Below are 21,696 nucleotides of genomic sequence, written 5' to 3'. Positions count from 1 at the left end.
GGGCTGGAGAGCAACCGCAGAGATAGAGCAGGTTTCAGCCTCGACATCTGCAGAAATCAGGTTCGTTACAATGAGTCAGTGAAGGCAAAAAAGACAGAAAAAGTCAGATCTAGGCAGATTTTTAAAAGGGACCTTACACCAGGATTTACCCCCTCCTGTAGGTATTGGAGGCGCTTTACCTTTAATGATGCCTGTATTATCCCCAATGGTAACTGACAGTGGCCTCCTCATCATTGAGGGGGAGCAAGGCCGGAGCGCACACAAAGGCCGTAACTATGGACAATGAGCACCGGTGGGCGGCATGGACCTCAACAACAATATCTGAAAAGAAAGAGGAGGAAAGGTCCCCGGGGGTCTCACCTGTCCACTGTCCCCGGACACAGGTGAAAAGCTGCAAGCCGCAGAGGACGAGAGAGTGGAGGGAGATGAGAGCGATGTACATCTGCCGAGAGAAGAGCGAACCATGAACCAAGACCACCACCTCGCTCCATCCCACCGCATGCCCCCAACACCCGCAGCACCCACCGCCGACCTCTCTCCATCCCACCACCACACAGCATCCACCGCCGAGGTCTCTCCAGCTCACCACCCCACAGCATCCACCGCCGATGTCTCTCCATCCCACAGCATCCACCGCCGACCTCGCTCCATCCCACCACCCCACAGCATCCACTGCTGACGTATCTCCGTCCCACCACCCCACAGCATCCACCGCCGACTGTTATGATAAGGTAATTCAGTACCACAATGGACATAGAGGTCAGAGCATATACAGTGACCTGACAAAAACCCAAAAACATAGAACGAGCTCTGAGACGTGGGAACTCTGCTGACCGCAATCCCTAATCCTCTCCAACCACACTAGAGGCAGCCGTGGATTGCGCCTAACGCTCCCTATGCAACTCGGCACAGCCTGAAGATAGAAAATAAGCCTACCTTGCCTCAGAGAAATACCCCAAAGGAAAAGGCAGCCCCCACATATAATGACTGAGTTAAGATGAAAAGACAAACGTAGAGATGAAATAGATTTAGCAAAGTGAGGCCCGACTTTCTGAACAGAGCGAGGATAGGAAAGGTAACTTTGCGGTCAACACAAAACCCTACAAAAACCACGCAAAGGGGGCAAAAAGACCCTCCGTACCGAACTAACGGCACAGAGGTACACCCTCTGCGTCCCAGAGCTTCCAGCAAGCAAGAAAAAACAAATAGACAAGCTGGACAGAAAAAAAACAGCAAACAAAATAGCAAAGCGGAACTTAGCTATGCAGAGCAGCAGGCCACAGGAACGATCCAGGAGGAAACAGGTCCAATACTAGAACATTGACTGGAGGCCAGGATCAAAGCACTAGGTGGAGTTAAATAGAGCAGCACCTAACGACTTCACCACATCACCTGAGGAAGGAAACTCAGAAGCCGCAGTACCACTTTCCTCCACCAACGGAAGCTCACAGAGAGAATCAGCCGAAGTACCACTTGTGACCACAGGAGGGAGCTCTGCCACAGAATTCACAACAGCCGACGTCTCTCCATCCCACCACCCCACAGCATCCACCGCCGACGTCTCTCCATCCCACCACCCCACAGCATCCACCGCCGACGTCTATCCAGCTCACCACCCCACAGCATCCACCGCCGTCGTCTCTCCATCCCACCACCCCACACCATCCACCGCCGACGTCTCTCCATCCCACCACCCCACAGCATCCACCGCCGACGTCTCTCCATCCCACCACCCCACAGCATCCACCGCCGACGTCTCTCCATCCCACCACCCCACAGCATCCACCGCCGACGTCTCTCCAGCTCACCACCCCACAGCATCCACCGTCGACGTCTCTCCATCCCACCACCCCACAGCATCCACCTCCAACGTCTCTCCATCCCACCACCCCACAGCATCCACCGCCGACGTCTCCATCCCACCACCCCACAGCATCCACCGCCGACGTCTCTCCATCCCACCACCCCACAGCATCCACCGCCGACGTCTCTCCATCCCACCACCCCACAGCATCCACCACCGACGTCTCTCCATCCCACCACCCCACAGCATCCACCGCCAACGTCTCTCCAGCTCACCACCCCACAGCATCCACCGCCGACGTCTCTCCATCCCACCACCACACAGCATCCACCGCCGTCATCTCTCCATCCCACAGCATCCACCGCCGACGTCTTTCCATCCCACCACCCCACAGCATCCACCGCCGACGTCTCTCCATCCCACCACCCCACAGCATCCACCGCCGATGTCTCTCCATCCCACCACCCCACAGCATCCACCGCCGTCTCTCCAGCTCACCACCCCACAGCCTCCACCGCCGACGTCTCTCCATCCCACCACACCACTGCCGACGTCTCTCCATCCCACCACCCCACAGCATCCACCGCCGACGTCTCTCCATCCCCCCACACCACAGCATCCACCGCCGACGTCTCTCCATCCCACCACCCCACAGCCTCCACCGCCGACATCTCTCCATCCCACACCACCGCAGACGTCTCTGCATCCCACCACCAAACAGCATCCACCGCCGACGTCTCTCCATCCCACCAAACCACCGCTGACGTCTCTCCATCCCACCACCCCACAGCATCCACCGCTGACGTATCTCTATCCCACCACCCCACAGCATCCACCGCCGACGTCTCTCCATCCCCCCACACCACAGCATCCACCGCCGCCGTCTCTCCATCCCACAGCATCCACCGCCGACATCTCTCCATCCCACCGCCGACGTCTCTCCATCCTACCACCCCACACCATCCACCGCCGACGTCTCTCCAGCTCACCACCCCACAGCATCCACCGCCATCTCTCCATCCCACCACCCCACAGCATCCACCACCGACGTCTCTCCATCCCACCACCCCACAGCATCCACCGCCGACGTCTCTCCATCCCACCACACCACCGCCGACGTCTCTCCATCCCACCACCCCACAGCATCCACCGCTGACGTATCTCCATCCCACCACCCCACAGCATCCACCGCCGACATCTCTCCATCCCACCACACCACCGCCGACGTCTCTCCATCCCACCACCCCACAGCATCCACCGCTGACGTATCTCCATCCCACAGCATCCACCGCCGACGTCTCTCCATCCCCCCACACCACAGCATCCACCGCCGACGTCTCTCCATCCCACCACCCCACAGCCTCCACCGCCGACATCTCTCCATCCCACACCACCGCAGACGTCTCTGCATCCCACCACCAAACAGCATCCACCGCCGACGTCTCTCCATCCCACCAAACCACCGCTGACGTCTCTCCATCCCACCACCCCACAGCATCCACCGCTGACGTATCTCTATCCCACCACCCCACAGCATCCACCGCCGACGTCTCTCCATTCCCCCACACCACAGCATCCACCGCCGCCGTCTCTCCATCCCACAGCATCCACCGCCGACATCTCTCCATCCCACCACACCACCGCCGACGTCTCTCCATCCTACCACCCCACACCATCCACCGCCGACGTCTCTCCAGCTCACCACCCCACAGCATCCACCGCCGTCATCTCTCCATCCCACCACCCCACAGCATCCACCACCGACGTCTCTCCATCCCACCACCCCACAGCATCCACCGCCGACGTCTCTCCATCCCACCACACCACCGCCGACGTCTCTCCATCCCACCACCCCACAGCATCCACCGCTGACGTATCTCCATCCCACCACCCCACAGCATCCACCGCCGACATCTCTCCATCCCACCACACCACCGCCGACGTCTCTCCATCCCACCACCCCACAGCATCCACCGCTGACGTATCTCCATCCCACAGCATCCACCGCCGACGTCTCTCCATCCCCCCACACCACAGCATCCACCGCCAACGTCTCTCCATCCCACCACCCCACAGCATCCACCGCCGACGTCTTTCCATCCCACCACCCCACAGCCTCCACCGCCGACATCTCTCCATCCCACACCACCGCCGACGTCTCTCCATCCCACCACCAAACAGCATCCACCGCCGACGTCTCTCCATCCCACCAAACCACCGCTGACGTCTCTCCATCCCACCACCCCACAGCATCCACCGCTGACGTATCTCTATCCAACCACCCCACAGCATCCACCGCCGACGTCTCTCCATCCCCCCACACCACAGCATCCACCGCCGCCGTCTCTCCATCCCACAGCATCCACCGCCGACATCTCTCCATCCCACCACACCACCGCCGACTCTCCATCCCACCACCCCACAGCATCCACCGCCGACGTCTCTCCATCCCACCACCCCACAGCATCCACCGCCGTCATCTCTCCATCCCACAGCATCCACCACCGACATCTCTCCATCCCACCACACCACCGCCGACTCTCCATCCCACCACCCCACAGCATCCACCGCCGACGTCTCTCCATCCCACCACCCCACAGCATCCACCACCGACGTCTCTCCATCCCACCACCCCACAGCATCCACCGCCAACGTCTCTCCAGCTCACCACCCCACAGCATCCACCGTCGACGTCTCTCCATCCCACCACCCCACAGCATCCACCGCCGTCATCTCTCCATCCCACCACCCCACAGCATCCACCGCCGACGTCTTTCCATCCCACCACCCCACAGCATCCACCGCCGACGTCTCTCCATCCCACAGCATCCACCGCAGACGTCTCTCCATCCCACCACCCCACAGCATCCACCGCCAACGTCTCTCCATCCCACCACCCCACAGCATCCACCGCCGACGTCTCTCCATCCCACCACAGAATCCACCGCCGCCGTCTCTCCATCCCACCACAGAATCCACCGCCGCCGTCTCTCCATCCCACCACCCCATAGCATCCACCACCGACGTCTCTCCATCCCACCACACCACAGCATCCACCGCCGACGTCTCTCCATCCCACCACAGAATCCACCGCCGCCGTCTCTCCATCCCACCACAGAATCCACCGCCGCCGTCTCTCCATCCCACCACAGCATCCACCGCCGCCGTCTCTCCATCCCACATCATCCACCGCCGACGTGTCACGACCCACTGTGTGTGGTACTCATTACAATATTAGTGCAGCCCTGACCCCCAGAATCTAATCTGTCACACAATGTAGCACTACTCCCATCACCCCTTTCCCCAGGAGCTAACACTCTCCTTCGGTTACACAGATGTGGCCCCGGTTGGATGTGGTCCTGGGGCCCGGCTCCCACCCCTCGCAGATGCTGATCTTGGACTCACTGTGAAGAGCACAAAGAATCTCTGGTTCTTCTCCCCGACGCAGTTATTGACCCACGGGCAGTGGTGGTCCATCTTCCGTATACATCGTTTACAGATACTGACAGAACAGAGAAACAAGAGGTGAGAGGGGCCGCACCGCTCATCAGCCCCCAATAATGTACATAAAAGTGAGTCATCTCAGAAAACTGTCCTACTACCCCCCAGGAGGAAACCCATCCTTGCCACAATCCTTGTCCATGGTGTGGTCACAATCCCACAATGCTGCACTCTACACATGGCACAAAGTAACATAGCAAAGACTTGTGTCTCACCCTTCAGAGCTGCACTCACTATTCTGCTGTTACATCCTATCTTGTCGTCCAGAGCTGCAGTCACTATTCTGCTGCTACATCCTATCTTGTCTTCCAGAGCTGCAGTCACTATTCTGCTGCTACATCCTATCTTATCCACCAGAGCTGCACTCACTATTATGGTGTTACATCCTATCTTGTCCTCCAGAGCTGCAGTCACTATTCTGCTGCTACATCCTATCTTGTCCTCCAGAGCTGCAGTCACTATTCTGCTGCTACATCCTATCTTGTCCTCCAGAGCTGCACTCACTATTATGGTGTTACATCACGCCTCACCCTCCAGAGCTGCACTCACTATTATGGTTAATAGAAGGAATGGAGGGCACCACCAGTAATGTATCAGATAGAGACAAACCCCGAATCCACCACAACATGAAAAAACCACAAGCCAAACAATAAAGAGAAGCATGTTGTAATGGAGATCAACGGGACAATACCAAACAGTACCAATTATACATTTTTATTAGAGAACAATGAACATGCATAAATATTAAAAACACTTAAAAAGCAGAAAATGCCCACAATGACAGAGGGAAGAAAAGCATGCCCCGCAGACTAGAATATATTTTGGCCCTTGAAAAGGAAAAATGGATGGAAAAGAATCTTTCCCACAATACACACAATTATTGCTAAGCGGATTATGCAAGTAATTCTGTTAACATAAATATGGAGACGGATCCCCCCTGATTTTACCTCGTACACACAGAGCTACAATCTGCTGCATAGTTTGATCAATTCTGTGCAAAATAATTATCACAATGGGGGGGGGGGGGGGGGGGGGGTGTCACCATCATCACCTATTTCTCTATAACATGAGAGAACAATCACAAATTTGCAGACGGGAACTACTAGCCAACCCATCAATGTAAAGTCCTATCCCCCTTTACAGACAAAGGGCTCCAGGACGCTACAGTTGTGGCCAAAAGTATTGACACCCCTGCAATTCTGTCAGATAATACTCAGTTTCTTCCTGAAAATGATTGCAAACACAAATTCTTTGGTATTATCATCTTCATTTAATTTGTCTTAAATGAAAAAACACAAAAAGAATGGTCCTAAAGCCAAATTGGATATAATTCCCCACCAAACATAAAAAAGGGGGTGGACAAAAGTATTGGCACTGTTCGAAAATTCCTGTGATGCTTCTTTAATTAGTGTAATTAACAGCCCCTGTAACTTACCTGTGGCACCTAACAGGTGTTGGCAATAACTAAATCACACTTGCAGCCAGCTGACATGGATTAAAGTTGACTCAACCTCTGTCCTGTGTCCTTGTGTGACCACATTGAGCATGGAGAGAAGAAAGAAGACCAAAGAATGGTCTGGGGACTTGAAAAACCAAATTGTGAGGAAGCACGAGCAATCTCAAGGCTACAAGTCCATCTCCAAAGACCTGAATGTTCCTGTGTCTACCGTGCGCAGTGTCATCAAGAAGTGTAAAGCCCATGGCACTGTGGCTAACCTCCCTAGATGTGGACGGAAAAGAAAAATTGACAAGAGATTTCAACACAAGATTGTGCGGATGTTGGATAAAGAACCTCGACTAACATCCAAACAAGGTCAAGCTGCCCTGCAGTCCGAGGGTACAACAGTGTCAACCCGTACTATCCGTCGGCGTCTGAATGAAAAGGGACTGTATGGTAGGAGACCCAGGAAGACGCCACTTCTTACCCCGAGACATAAAAAAGCCAGGCTGGAGTTTGCCAAAACTTACCTGAAAAAGCCTAAAACGTTTTGGAAGAATGTTCTCTGGTCAGATGAGACAAAAGTAGAGCTTTTTGGGCAAAGGCATCAACATAGAGTTTACAGGAGAAAAAAAGAGGCTTTCAAAGAAAAGAACACAGTCCCTACAGTCAAACATGGCGGAGGTTCCCTGATGTTTTGGGGTTGCTTTGCTGCCTCTGGCACTGGACTGCTTGACCGTGTGCATGGCATTATGAAGTCTGAAGACGACCAACAAATTTTGCAGCATAATGTAGGGCCCAGTGTGAGAAAGCTGGGTCTCCCTCAGAGGTCATGGGTCATCCAGCAGGACAATGACCCAAAACACACTTCAAAAAGCACTAGAAAATGGTTTGAGAGAAAGCACTGGAGACTTCTAAGGTGGCCAGCAATGAGTCCAGACCTGAATCCCATAGAACACCTGTAGAGATCTAAAAATGGCAGTTTGGAGAAGGCGCCTTCAAATATCAGGGACCTGGAGCAGTTTGCCATAGAAGAATGGTCTAAAATTCCAGCAGAGCATTGTAAGAAACTCATTGATGGTTACCGGAAGCGGTTGGTCGCAGTTATTCTGGCTAAAGGTTGTGCAACCAAGTATTAGGCTGAGGGTGCCAATACTTTTGTGTGGCCCATTTTTGGAGTTTTGTGTGAAATGATCAATGTTTTGCTTTTTGCTTCATTCTCTTTTGTGTTTTTTTCATTTAAGACAAATTAAATGAAGATAATACCAAAGAATTTGTGATTGCAATCATTTTCAGGAAGAAACTGAGTATTATCTGACAGAATTGCAGGGGTGTCAATACTTTTGGCCACAACTGTATATAGGGGACCATAATAGACCACCAAAATGTAAGTCAGAGTCGCCATATTTATGTTAACAGAATTACTTGCATAATCCGCTTAGCAATAATTGTGTGTATTGTGGGAAAGATTCTTTTCCATCCATTTTTCCTTTTCAAGGGTCAAACTACATTCTAGTCTGCGGGGCATGCTTTTCTTCCCTCTCCATTACAACATGATTCTCTTTATTGTTTGACTCACTATTATGGCGTTACATCACGTCTCACCCTCCAGAGCTGCGGTCACTATGAATGATTATGTCCACGTTACGTGGTTTGCACAGTGCTGACAGATTGCAACTAGAAAGTCATAGAGCTGTGAATGCAGCTTTGGATGCGACTGGAGGATGTAGTTTCCTAGCTTACCTGCAGTGGTGGGCACGTTCTGGTTTGATGCTGCAGCACTTCGGACACTTGTATATGACCTCTCCGGGCTTCAGCTGTAAACTCTCCATATATTCCTTTGTGGCGTTTCCTTTGGGCACCGCGCCCTAATGTCAATCAGAAAAAACAAAAGCAACTGATGAGTGGAAACTAGACGGAAGGACAGAGAATGAGCCCGGCAGACGGCGAAACCCCTGCACAACGAGCCCGGCAGATGGCGAAACCCCGCCCCCCCACAACGAGCCCGGCAGACGGCGAAACCCCTGCACAACGAGCCCGGCAGATGGCGAAACCCCTGCACAACGAGCCAAGCAGACAGCGAAACCCTACCCCAACCACAACAAGCCCGGCAGACGGCGAAACCCCCGCACAATGAGCCCGGCAGACGGCGAAACCCCCGCACAACGAGCCTGGCAGACGGCGAAACCCCCCCCACAACGAGCCCGGCAGACGGCGAACCCCCCCCCCACAACGAGCCCGGCAGATGGCGAACCCCTGCACAACGAGCCCGGCAGACGGCGAACCCCCCCCACACACACACAACGAGCCCGGCAGACGGCGAAACCCCTGTACAACGAGCCCGGCAAACAGCGAAACCCCACCCCCACAACGAGCCCGGCAGACGGCGAAACCCCTGCACAACGAGCCCGGCAGATGGCGAACCCCTGCACAACGAGCCAAGCAGACAGCGAAACCCGCCCATCCACAACAAGCCCGGCAGACAGCGAAACCCCCGCACAATGAGCCCGGCAGATGGCGAAACCCCCGCACAATGAGCCCGGCAGATGGCGAAACCCCCGCACAACGAGCCCGGCAGACGGCGAAACCCCTGCACAACGAGCCCGGCAGATGGCGAACCCCTGCATAACGAGCCAAGCAGACAGCGAAACCCCCCCCCATCCACAACAAGCCCGGCAGACAGCGAAACCCCCGCACAACGAGCCCGGCAGACGGCGAAACCCCCGCACAACGAGCCCGGCAGACGGCGAAACCCCCCCCCACAACAAGCCCGGCAGACGGCGAAACCCCCCCCCCACAACGAGCCCGGCAGACGGCGAAACCCCCCCCCCCCACAACGAGCCCGGCAGACGGCGAAACCCCCCCCCCACAACGAGCCCGGCAGACGGCGAAACCCCCCCCCCCACAACGAGCCCGGCAGACGGCAAAACCCCCGCACAACGAGCCCGGCAGATGGCAAAACCCCAGCACAATGAGCCCGGCAGATGGCAAAACTCCCCCACACAACGAGCCCGGCACAAAAACGAGCCTTGCAAAGACGGCGAAACCTCAGCACAACAAGCCAGGCAGACAGCGAAACCCCTGCACAACGAGCCCGGCAGACAGCGAATAACCCCCCCCACAACGAGCCTGGCAGACAGCAAAACCCCCACACAACGAGCCAGGCAGACAGCGAAACCCCCGCACAACGAGCCCGGCAGACGGAGAAACCCCCGCACAACCAGCCCGGCAGACGGAGAAACCCCCGCACAACCAGCCCGGCAGACAGCGAACCCCCCGCACAACGAGTCCAGAAGACAGCGAAACACCCGAACAATGAGCCCGGCAGATGGTGAAACTCCCCCCACAACAAGCCCGGCACAGACGGCGAAACACCCGCACAAACAGCCCGGCAGACAGAGAAACCCCCCACACAACGAGTCCGACACAGACGTGAAACACCCCCCTCCCCCCCCAACGAGCCAGGCAGACAGCGAAACCCCTACACAACTAGCCCAGCAGACAGGGAACCCCCCACAAAGAGCCTGGTAGATGGCGAAACCCCCACACAACGAGCCCAGCAGACAGCGGATCCCCCCCCCACACACACAAAGAGCCCGCCAGACAGCGGAAATGCACAAGCAACGAGTCTGGCAGAGAAGTGACGAGAACGAAAAGAAAGCCAGTCCTACTGGACCTCAAATATTCTGGATGTCAACTCCCCGGAAAAAAGCACTAGACCACATACCACACACGGAGTCAAGCAAATAGTAATATAGTAGTTCTATTCTTGTACATAGGGCAGTATTATAGTAGTTATATTCTTGTACATAGGAGCAGTATTATAGTAGTTATATTCTTGTACATAGGGGCAGTATTATAGTAGTTCTATTCTTGTACATAGGGGCAGTATTATAGTAGTTATATTCTTGTACATAGGGGCAGTATTATAGTAGTTATATTCTTGTACATAGGAGCAGTATTATAGTAGTTATATTCTTGTACATAGGGGCAGTATTATAGTAGTTCTATTCTTGTACATAGGGGCAGTATTATAGTAGTTATATTCTTGTACATAGGGGCAGTATTATAGTAGTTATATTCTTGTACATAGGAGCAGTATTATAGCAGTTATATTCTTGTACATAGGAGCAGTATTATAGCGGTTATATTCTTGTACATAGGAGCAGTATTATAGTAGTTATATTCCTGTACATAGGAGCAGTATTATAGTTGTTATATTCTTGTACATAGGAGCAGTATTATAGTTGTTATATTCTAGTACATAGGGGCAGTATTATAGTAGTTATATTCTAGTACATAGGGGCAGTATTATAGTAGTTATATTCTTGTACATAGGAGCAGTATTATAGTAGTTATATTCTTGTACATAGGAGCAGTATTATAGTTGTTATATTCTTGTACATAGGGGCAGTATTATAGTAGTTATATTCTTGTACATAGGAGCAGTATTATAGTAGTTATATTCTTGTACATAGGAGCAGTATTATAGTAGTTATATTCTTGTACATAGGAGCAGTATAATAGTAGTTATATTCTTGTACATAGGGGACAGTATTATAGTAGTTATATTCTTGTACATAGGGGCAGTATTATAGTAGTTATATTCTTGTACATAGGAGCAGTATTATAGTAGTTATATTCTTGTACATAGAGGCAGTATTATAGTAGTTATATTCTTGTACATAGGAGCAGTATTATAGTAGTTATATTCTTGTACATAGGGGCAGTATTATAGTAGTTATATTCTTGTACATAGGAGCAGTATTATAGTAGTTATATTCTTGTACATAGGAGCAGTATTATAGCAGTTATATTCTTGTACATAGGAGCAGTATTATAGCGGTTATATTCTTGTACATAGGAGCAGTATTATAGTAGTTATATTCCTGTACATAGGAGCAGTATTATAGTTGTTATATTCTTGTACATAGGAGCAGTATTATAGTTGTTATATTCTAGTACATAGGGGCAGTATTATAGTAGTTATATTCTAGTACATAGGGGCAGTATTATAGTAGTTATATTCTTGTACATAGGAGCAGTATTATAGTAGTTATATTCTTGTACATAGGAGCAGTATTATAGTTGTTATATTCTTGTACATAGGAGCAGTATTATAGTAGTTATATTCTAGTACATAGGGGCAGTATTATAGTAGTTATATTCTTGTACATAGGGGCAGTATTATAGTAGTTATATTCTTGTACATAGGGAGCAGTTTTATAGTAGTTATATTCTTGTACATAGGAGCAGTATTATAGTAGTTATATTCTTGTACATAGGGGCAGTATTATAGTAGTTATATTCTTGTACATAGGGGCAGTATTATAGTAGTTATATTCTTGTACATAGGGGCAGTATTATAGTAGTTATATTCTTGTACATAGGTGCAGTATTATAGTAGTTATATTCTTGTACATAGGAGCAGTATTATAGTAGTTATATTCTTGTACATAGGGGACAGTATTATAGTAGTTATATTCTTGTATATAGGAGCAGTATTATAGTAGTTATATTCTTGTACATACAGTGGGGCAAAAAAGTATTTAGTCAGTCAGCAATAGTGCAAGTTCCACCACTTAAAAAGATGAGAGGCGTCTGTAATTTACATCATAGGTAGACCTCAACTATGGGAGACAAACTGAGAAAAAAAAATACAGAAAATCACATTGTCTGTTTTTTTAACATTTTATTTGCATATTATGGTGGAAAAAAAGTATTTGGTCAGAAACAAAATTTCATCTCAATACTTTGTAATATATCCTTTGTTGGCAATGACAGAGGTCAAACGTTTTCTGTAAGTCTTCACAAGGTTGCCACACACTGTTGTTGGTATGTTGGCCCATTCCTCCATGCAGATCTCCTCTAGAGCAGTGATGTTTTTGGCTTTTCGCTTGGCAACACGGACTTTCAACTCCCTCCAAAGGTTTTCTATAGGGTTGAGATCTGGAGACCGGCTAGGCCACTCCAGGGCCTTGAAATGCTTCTTACGAAGCCACTCCTTCGTTGCCCTGGCAGTGTGCTTTGGATCATTGTCATGTTGAAAGACCCAGCCACGTTTCATCTTCAATGCCCTTGCTGATGGAAGGAGGTTTGCACTCAAAATCTCACGATACATGGCCCCATTCATTCTTTCATGTACCCGGATCAGTCGTCCTGGCCCCTTTGCAGAGAAACAGCCCCAAAGCATGATGTTTCCACCACCATGCTTTACAGTAGGTATGGTGTTTGATGGATGCAACTCAGTATTCTTTTTCCTCCAAACACGACAAGTTGTGTTTCTACCAAACAGTTCCAGTTTGGTTTCATCAGACCATAGGACATTCTCCCAAAACTCCTCTGGATCATCCAAATGCTCTCTAGCAAACTTCAGACGGGCCCGGACATGTACTGGCTTAAGCAGTGGGACACGTCTGGCACTGCAGGATCTGAGTCCATGGTGGCGTAGTGTGTTACTTATGGTAGGCCTTGTTACATTGGTCCCAGCTCTCTGCAGTTCATTCACTAGGTCCCCCCGCGTGGTTCTGGGATTTTTGCTCACCGTTCTTGTGATCATTCTGACCCCACGGGGTGGGATTTTGCGTGGAGCCCCAGATCGAGGGAGATTATCAGTGGTCTTGTATGTCTTCCATTTTCTAATTATTGCTCCCACTGTTGATTTCTTCACTCCAAGCTGGTTGGCTATTGCAGATTCAGTCTTCCCAGCCTGGTGCAGGGCTACAATTTTGTTTCTGGTGTCCTTTGACAGCTCTTTGGTCTTCACCATAGTGGAGTTTGGAGTCAGACTGTTTGAGGGTGTGCACAGGTGTCTTTTTATATTGATAACAAGTTTAAACAGGTGCCATTACTACAGGTAATGAGTGGAGGACAGAGGAGACTCTTAAAGAAGAAGTTACAGGTCTGTGAGAGCCAGAAATCTTGATTGTTTGTTTCTGACCAAATACTTATTTTCCACCACAATATGCAAATAAATTGTTAAAAAACAGACAATGTGATTTTCTGGATTTTTTTTTCTCAGTTTGTCTCCCATAGTTGAGGTCTACCTATGATGTAAATTACAGACGCCTCTCATCTTTTTAAGTGGTGGAACTTGCACTATTGCTGACTGACTAAATACTTTTTTGCCCCACTGTAGGTGCAGTATTATAGTAGTTATATTCTTGTACATAGGGGCAGTATTATAGTAGTTATATTCTTGTACATAGGTGCAGTATTATAGTAGTTATATTCTTGTACATAGGGGCAGTATTATAGTAGTTATATTCTTGTACATAGGGGCAGTATTATAGTAGTTATATTCTTGTACATAGGGGCAGTATTATAGTAGTTATATTCTTGTACATAGGGAGCAGTTTTATAGTAGTTATATTCTTGTATATAGGAGCAGTATTATAGTAGTTATATTCTTGTACATAGGTGCAGTATTATAGTAGTTATATTCTTGTACATAGGGGCAGTATTATAGTAGTTATATTCTTGTACATAGGGGCAGTATTATAGTAGTTATATTCTTGTACATAGGGGCAGTATTATAGTAGTTATATTCTTGTACATAGGAGCAGTATTATAGTAGTTATATTCTTGTATATAGGAGCAGTATTATAGTAGTTATATTCTTGTACATAGGTGCAGTATTATAGTAGTTATATTCTTGTACATAGGGGCAGTATTATAGTAGTTATATTCTTGTACATAGGGGCAGTATTATAGTAGTTATATTCTTGTACATAGGGGCAGTATTATAGTAGTTATATTCTTGTACATAGGGAGCAGTTTTATAGTAGTTATATTCTTGTACATAGGGGCAGTATTATAGTAGTAATATTCTTGTACATAGGGGCAGTATTATAGTAGTTATATTCTTGTACATAGGGAGCAGTTTTATAGTAGTTATATTCTTGTACATAGGAGCAGTATTATAGTGTTATATTCTTGTACATAGGAGCAGTATTATAGTAGTTATATTCTTGTACATAGGTGCAGTATTATAGTAGTTATATTCTTGTACATAGGGGCAGTATTATAGTAGTTATATTCTTGTACATAGGGGCAGTATTATAGTAGTTATATTCTTGTACATAGAGGCAGTATTATAGTAGTTATATTCTTGTACATAGGAGCAGTATTATAGTAGTTATATTCTTGTACATAGGTGCAGTATTATAGTAGTTATATTCTTGTACATAGGGGCAGTATTATAGTAGTTATATTCTTGTACATAGGGGCAGTATTATAGTAGTTATATTCTTGTACATAGGGGCAGTATTATAGTAGTTATATTCTTGTACATAGGGAGCAGTTTTATAGTAGTTATATTCTTGTACATAGGTGCAGTATTATAGTAGTTATATTCTTGTACATAGGTGCAGTATTATAGTAGTTATATTCTTGTACATTGGAGCAGTATTATAGTAGTTATATTCTTGTACATAGGGGCAGTATTATAGTTTATATTCTTGTATATAGGGGGCAGTATTATAGTAGTTATATTCTTGTACATAGGGAGCAGTATTATAGTAGTTATATTCTTGTACATAGGGGCGGTATTATAGTAGTTATATTCTTGTACATAGGGGCGGTATTATAACGGGTGTCTTCTCGTCATGGGTAGCAGTTCTTCTTGTGACTCCGATGACTGTCTGGACATGGGTGTATAATTGCCCCGTCAGTACCCTGTGTGGTGGTTCGGGTACAGGTGGCGCTGGCACTTACCGGGTCGGTCAGCATTGTTCTCAGGTGGGAGGTCAGCGCCAGCACCGCTAAGCAGTTGAACATGGTCCCATTAATGACTGAATACCAAAAGTCTCTGGAGGGGAGCAGCATAACAAAAGTCACCACGAAGTCCGCATAGAAGACCAGCATCCATGTGATGATGGCGCAGACCATGCCGCAGCCGTCGCGTATGAACCACAGCCGGTCCGCCAGCTCCGTGTCCGATGGGGAGGGGTTGTAGCCATCGCTGTCACTCAGCAGAGGATGGTGCTCCACGTCTCGGAAGCGATGGCCTGACGCCTGCATGTCTGCCAGAAACGTGTCCTGATAAAGAAGAGGCAGGAGGTCACGACCCGCAGCGTCGAGCGGCGCACACAGCGCTGCACCGCGGAGCAAAGACTTTACAGGCTCCAAGGTCCGAGTATGAGGAATGGAGGGGAGCAATGACCCTAAAGTCAGCGACCGATATCAGTATAAGGGAAGATAAAGAATCGTAAGAGGGGGCAAGGAACTGCTCTGCAAACTGGCTGATAACAGGGAGCAATAGATGTCAGAGCAAGTCAACGTTACCAGCCATTGGAAGGTGACGGGGTACGGACTCATATCTTCAGGTCCAGCATTAAGGTGGGCCAAGGACCCCAATTCTAGGAGAAGTGTGCACCCAGTACCCAGCGTATTAGATTTTGTCTCCATTCTGCAGACCTCTGCTTGCTGTCAGTGATTGGTAACATTGCCTCCATCTGTCTCCTGCTGAGGGTCTGGTACAATGTCTCCAGCGGAGCCAATGTTAAAAAAAAAAAAACCAACTATCTGGAGAATGTAGACGGGATACATTGTGACAAACCCTCAGCTGTGACACGATCCTGGAGCATTTTATACAAAGTCTATGACAGATCCCGCAACTCACCTTACGGCCCGGGTAATCGCTACGCAGACATCGCACGCGGCTCCTGACCCCGCGATCGGCGTGTGATCATGTCCGGGGGGTTCTGCAAAGAGAGGAAGACTCAAAAGTGAGGAGGTTCCCGGAGGGCGAGGGGGCGACAGGGCAGCGGGTGTGTGTGGTGGACCCCGGTAATCCCTGAGCGATGCCAGCACAACACCTGCGGTGTCAGAGCTCGGACTGACCTGCACGGACGCGTCCCCAAACGTCAAATGAGCGCGGCGCCAGGAACGACGCGGGCGATAAATAATCCGACATTTATAGACCGAGTCCTGATTAATTATAGGAATGCTAAGTAAATCAGTGAGTCACCGGGAGAATGTAACCGGGCCGGCTAACCCAGGGCGAGAAGAACCGGGGGGACAGGTCTCCGCAGGTTGTCAGGCTCCAGTGACAACCGGCAACTCGGGATTCAATGACCCAGGATCCTCATTAGTGGAAACGGCAAGGTCTCTGGCACCAGTGGAAGAACATTATTGTCAGCACAGGTCAGGGGGACGAGGTCCGACAACAGAGGGTTGTCACAGGACACGAGGGAGAACGGACCCCGATCTGTGCAGCCTAGGAGAGTCATAATCAGGCAGTCCGGCGGGGGTTAATGTAGAAATGTGCAGGGACCACCCGGACCCCCAGTACCCGCACTAATTACTTCTTCATTACCGTAATAATCAGATTAACCAAAGAGCGGAAACAAGAGGTGTCACCCAGAAACAAGGAACGTGACCGCGCAGAGAGGAGCGACCGCACCGCGAAGAGCGACCACACCGCTGCTCTAATCCTCTGTGCTGCTGTGCAAGCATACAAGGCAATAATCTCATATCCTGATCACGCACCTTATGGTAGATTTCGCAGGGGTGAAATGAGCTGCTGTGAATGATGGAGCAATGTGTGTGTGTGTCCCCATATACAGTCATACACCCCCATATACAGTACTGCACAAAAGTTTTAAATAAAGGATTTGACCGCACAGAGCCCTGGGCGGTCACCAGATACTGATGATGGAGGAGACGGGAAATCACCAGGTACTGACGATGGAGGCCACCAGGTACTGACGACGGAGGAGACGGGAAATCACCAGATACTGACGACGGAGGCCACCGGAAATCACCAGATACTGACGACGGAGGCCACCGGAAATCACCAGATACTGACGACGGAGGCCACCGGAAATCACCAGGTACTGACGATGGAGGAGACGGGAAATCACCAGGTACTGACGATGGAGGAGACGGGAAATCACCAGGTACTGACGATGGAGGAGACGGGAAATCACCAGGTACTGACGATGGAGGAGACGGGAAATCACCAGGTACTGACGATGGAGGCCACCAGGTACTGACGACGGAGGAGACGGGAAATCACCAGATACTGACGACGGAGGCCACCGGAAATCACCAGATACTGACGACGGAGGCCACCGGAAATCACCAGATACTGACGACGGAGGAGACGGGAAATCACCAGGTACTGACGACGGAGGAGACGGGAAATCACCAGGTACTGACGATGGAGGAGACGGGAAATCACCAGGTACTGACGATGGAGGAGACGGGAAATCACCAGGTACTGACGATGGAGGAGACGGGAAATCACCAGGTACTGACGATGGAGGAGACGGGAAATCACCAGGTACTGACGATGGAGGCGACGGGAAATCACCAGGTACTGACGATGGAGGAGACGGGAAATCACCAGGTACTGACGATGGAGGAGACGGGAAATCACCAGGTACTGACGATGGAGGAGACGGGAAATCACCAGGTACTGACGATGGAGGCCACGGGAAATCACCAGGTACTGACGATGGAGGCCACCAGGTACTGACGATGGAGGCCACCAGGTACTGACGATGGAGGCCACCAGGTACTGACGATGGAGGCCACCAGGTACTGACGATGGAGGCCACCAGGTACTGACGATGGAGGCCACCAGGTACTGACGATGGAGGCCACCAGGTACTGACGATGGAGGCCACCAGGTACTGACGATGGAGGCCACCAGGTACTGACGATGGAGGCCACCAGGTACTGACGATGGAGGCCACCAGGTACTGACGATGGAGGCCACCAGGTACTGACGATGGAGGCCACCAGGTACTGACGATGGAGGCCACCAGGTACTGACGATGGAGGCCACCAGGTACTGACGATGGAGGCCACCAGGTACTGACGATGGAGGCCACCAGGTACTGACGATGGAGGCCACCAGGTACTGACGATGGAGGCCACCAGGTACTGACGATGGAGGCCACCAGGTACTGACGATGGAGGCCACCAGGTACTGACGATGGGGGCCACCAGGTACTGACGATGGGGGCCACCAGGTACTGACGATGGGGGCCACCAGGTACTGACGATGGAGGCCACCAGGTACTGACGATGGAGGCCACCAGGTACTGACGATGGAGGCCACCAGGTACTGACGATGGAGGCCACCAGGTACTGACGATGGAGGCCACCAGGTACTGACGATGGAGGCCACCAGGTACTGACGATGGAGGCCACCAGGTACTGACGATGGAGGCCACCAGGTACTGACGATGGAGGCCACCAGGTACTGACGATGGAGGCCACCAGGTACTGACGATGGAGGCCACCAGGTACTGACGATGGAGGCCACCAGGTACTGACGATGGAGGCCACCAGGTACTGACGATGGAGGCCACCAGGTACTGACGATGGAGGCCACCAGGTACTGACGATGGAGGCCACCAGGTACTGACGATGGAGGCCACCAGGTACTGACGATGGAGGCCACCAGGTACTGACGATGGAGGCCACCAGGTACTGACGATGGAGGCCACCAGGTACTGACGATGGAGGCCACCAGGTACTGACGATGGAGGCCACCAGGTACTGACGATGGAGGCCACCAGGTACTGACGATGGAGGCCACCAGGTACTGACGATGGAGGCCACCAGGTACTGACGATGGAAGCCACCAGGTACTGACGATGGAAGCCACCAGGTACTGACGATGGAAGCCACCAGGTACTGACGATGGAAGCCACCAGGTACTGACGATGGAAGCCACCAGGTACTGACGATGGAAGCCACCAGGTACTGATGATGGAGGTCACCAAATGATGATGATGGAGGCCACGGGCGGTCACCGATACTGATGATAATGATGGAGGTCGCGGACGGTGACCAAAAGATGATGATAATGATGATGGAGGCCACAGGCCGTCACATGATGATGATGATGATGGAGGCCATGGGCGGCCATCAGATGACGATGGAATTTACATTTCTCTTTTCTTTAGTCACTTTGCTCATTGATAAAACTATATTATTAACCCCTCCATTACTCAAAGCTGCTTCTTCTTCTTCTTCTTCTGCAGCATCTTTTCCATACCCAAGACTTTTGCACAGCCCTGTCCACATTATGTAGCTCTCCAAGTCTCTGCTTTAGGCCAACAATTGCCTTTGACAAAGGACCTGTTGCCTGTGAAGGAGCCGGGAGCAGCGCCCTGTGTGGTTGGGTCACATCTGGGTCAGCGAGGAGCGCCACCTCTGGCACTGACACCTTATAACAAATCATTTAAAAAGGGCTACAACACCTAGAAATGTGAAACTCCCCCAAAATACAGGTTCCAAGTCTGTTATGATAGGCAATTCAGTAACACAATGTACATAGCGATCAGAGCACATACAGTGATCTGACAATAACCCAAAATAATAGAACGAGCTCTGAGACGTGGGAACTCTGTAGACCGCAATTCCTGATCCTCTCCAAACACAACTAGAGGCAGCCGTGGATTGCGCCTAACGCTACCTATGCAACTCGGCACAGCCTGAGAAACTGACTAGCCTGAAGATAGAAAAATAAGCCTACCTTGCCTCAGAGAAATACCCCAAAGGAAAAGGCAGCCCCCCACATATAATGACTGTGAGTAAGATGAAAAGACAAACGTAGGGATGAAATAGATTCAGCAAAGTGAGGCCCGATATTCTAGACAGAACGAGGATAGAAAGATAACTTTGCGGTCTACACAAAACCCTAAAGAAAACCACGCAAAGGGGGCAAAAAGACCCTCCGTACCGAACTAACGGCACGGAGGTACACCCTTTGCGTCCCAGAGCTTCCAGCAAAACAAATAGACAAGCTGGACAGAAAAAATAGCAACAAATAGCAAAGAAGCACTTAGCTATGCTGAGCAGCAGGCCACAGGAATGATCCAGAGAAACACAAGTCCAACACTGGAACATTGACAGGAAGCATGGATCAAAGCATCAGGTGGAGTTAAGTAGAGAAGCAGCTAACGAGCTCACCAGATCACCTGAGGGAGGAAACTCAGAAGCTGCAGTACCACTTTCCTCCACAAACGGAAGCTCCCATAGAGAATCAGCCGAAGTACCACTTGTGACCACAGGAGTGAACTCTGCCACAGAATTCGCAACAGTACCCCCCCCTTGAGGAGGGGTCACCGAACCCTCACCAGAGCCCCCAGGCCGACCAGGATGAGCCATATGAATGGCACGAACAAGATCGGGAGCATGGACATCAGAGGCAAAAACCCAGGAATTATCTTCCTGAGCATAACCCTTCCATTTAACCAGATACTGGAGTTTCCGTCTTGAAACACGAGAATCCAAAATCTTCTCCACAATACAGGTCCTTCTCAAAAAATTAGCATATAGTGTTAAATTTCATTATTTACCATAATGTAATGATTACAATTAAACTTTCATATATTATAGATTCATTATCCACCAACTGAAATTTGTCAGGTCTTTTATTGTTTTAATACTGATGATTTTGGCATACAACTCCTGATAACCCAAAAAACCTGTCTCAATAAATTAGCATATCAAGAAAAGGTTCTCTAAACGACCTATTACCCTAATCTTCTGAATCAACTAATTAACTCTAAACACATGCAAAAGATACCTGAGGCTTTTATAAACTCCCTGCCTGGTTCATTACTCAAAACCCCCATCATGGGTAAGACTAGCGACCTGACAGATGTCAAGAAGGCCATCATTGACACCCTCAAGCAAGAGGGTAAGACCCAGAAAGAAATTTCTCAACAAATAGGCTGTTCCCAGAGTGCTGTATCAAGGCACCTCAATGGTAAGTCTGTTGGAAGGAAACAATGTGGCAGAAAACGCTGTACAACGAGAAGAGGAGACCGGACCCTGAGGAAGATTGTGGAGAAGGACCGATTCCAGACCTTGGGGAACCTGAGGAAGCAGTGGACTGAGTCTGGTGTGGAAACATCCAGAGCCACCGTGCACAGGCGTGTGCAGGAAATGGGCTACAGGTGCCGCATTCCCCAGGTAAAGCCACTTT

The 21,696-nt window shown here is 50.0% G+C and overlaps 1 protein-coding gene across 1 annotated transcript in view; it reads right to left on the bottom strand.

Annotated features, from left to right (window-relative positions):
* The window catches only part of ZDHHC7 (zinc finger DHHC-type palmitoyltransferase 7), a 41,537-nt gene that overhangs the window by 7,483 nt on the left and 12,358 nt on the right, over nt 1-21,696 (bottom strand). Inside the window, exons 2-6 of the mRNA XM_069739464.1 lie at nt 16,366-16,447; nt 15,459-15,782; nt 8,487-8,611; nt 5,210-5,306; nt 361-442 (exon numbers count right to left, since the gene is read on the bottom strand). Coding sequence (XP_069595565.1) covers nt 361-442; nt 5,210-5,306; nt 8,487-8,611; nt 15,459-15,764 — 610 coding nt within the window. The 5' untranslated portion in view covers nt 15,765-15,782; nt 16,366-16,447. The remainder of the gene's footprint in view (nt 1-360; nt 443-5,209; nt 5,307-8,486; nt 8,612-15,458; nt 15,783-16,365; nt 16,448-21,696) is intronic.

The sequence above is a fragment of the Ranitomeya imitator genome, chromosome 9 (genome assembly GCF_032444005.1).
Source record: "Ranitomeya imitator isolate aRanImi1 chromosome 9, aRanImi1.pri, whole genome shotgun sequence".
NCBI lineage: Eukaryota > Metazoa > Chordata > Amphibia > Anura > Dendrobatidae > Ranitomeya > Ranitomeya imitator.
This window is presented reverse-complemented; position numbering and strand designations above follow the sequence as displayed.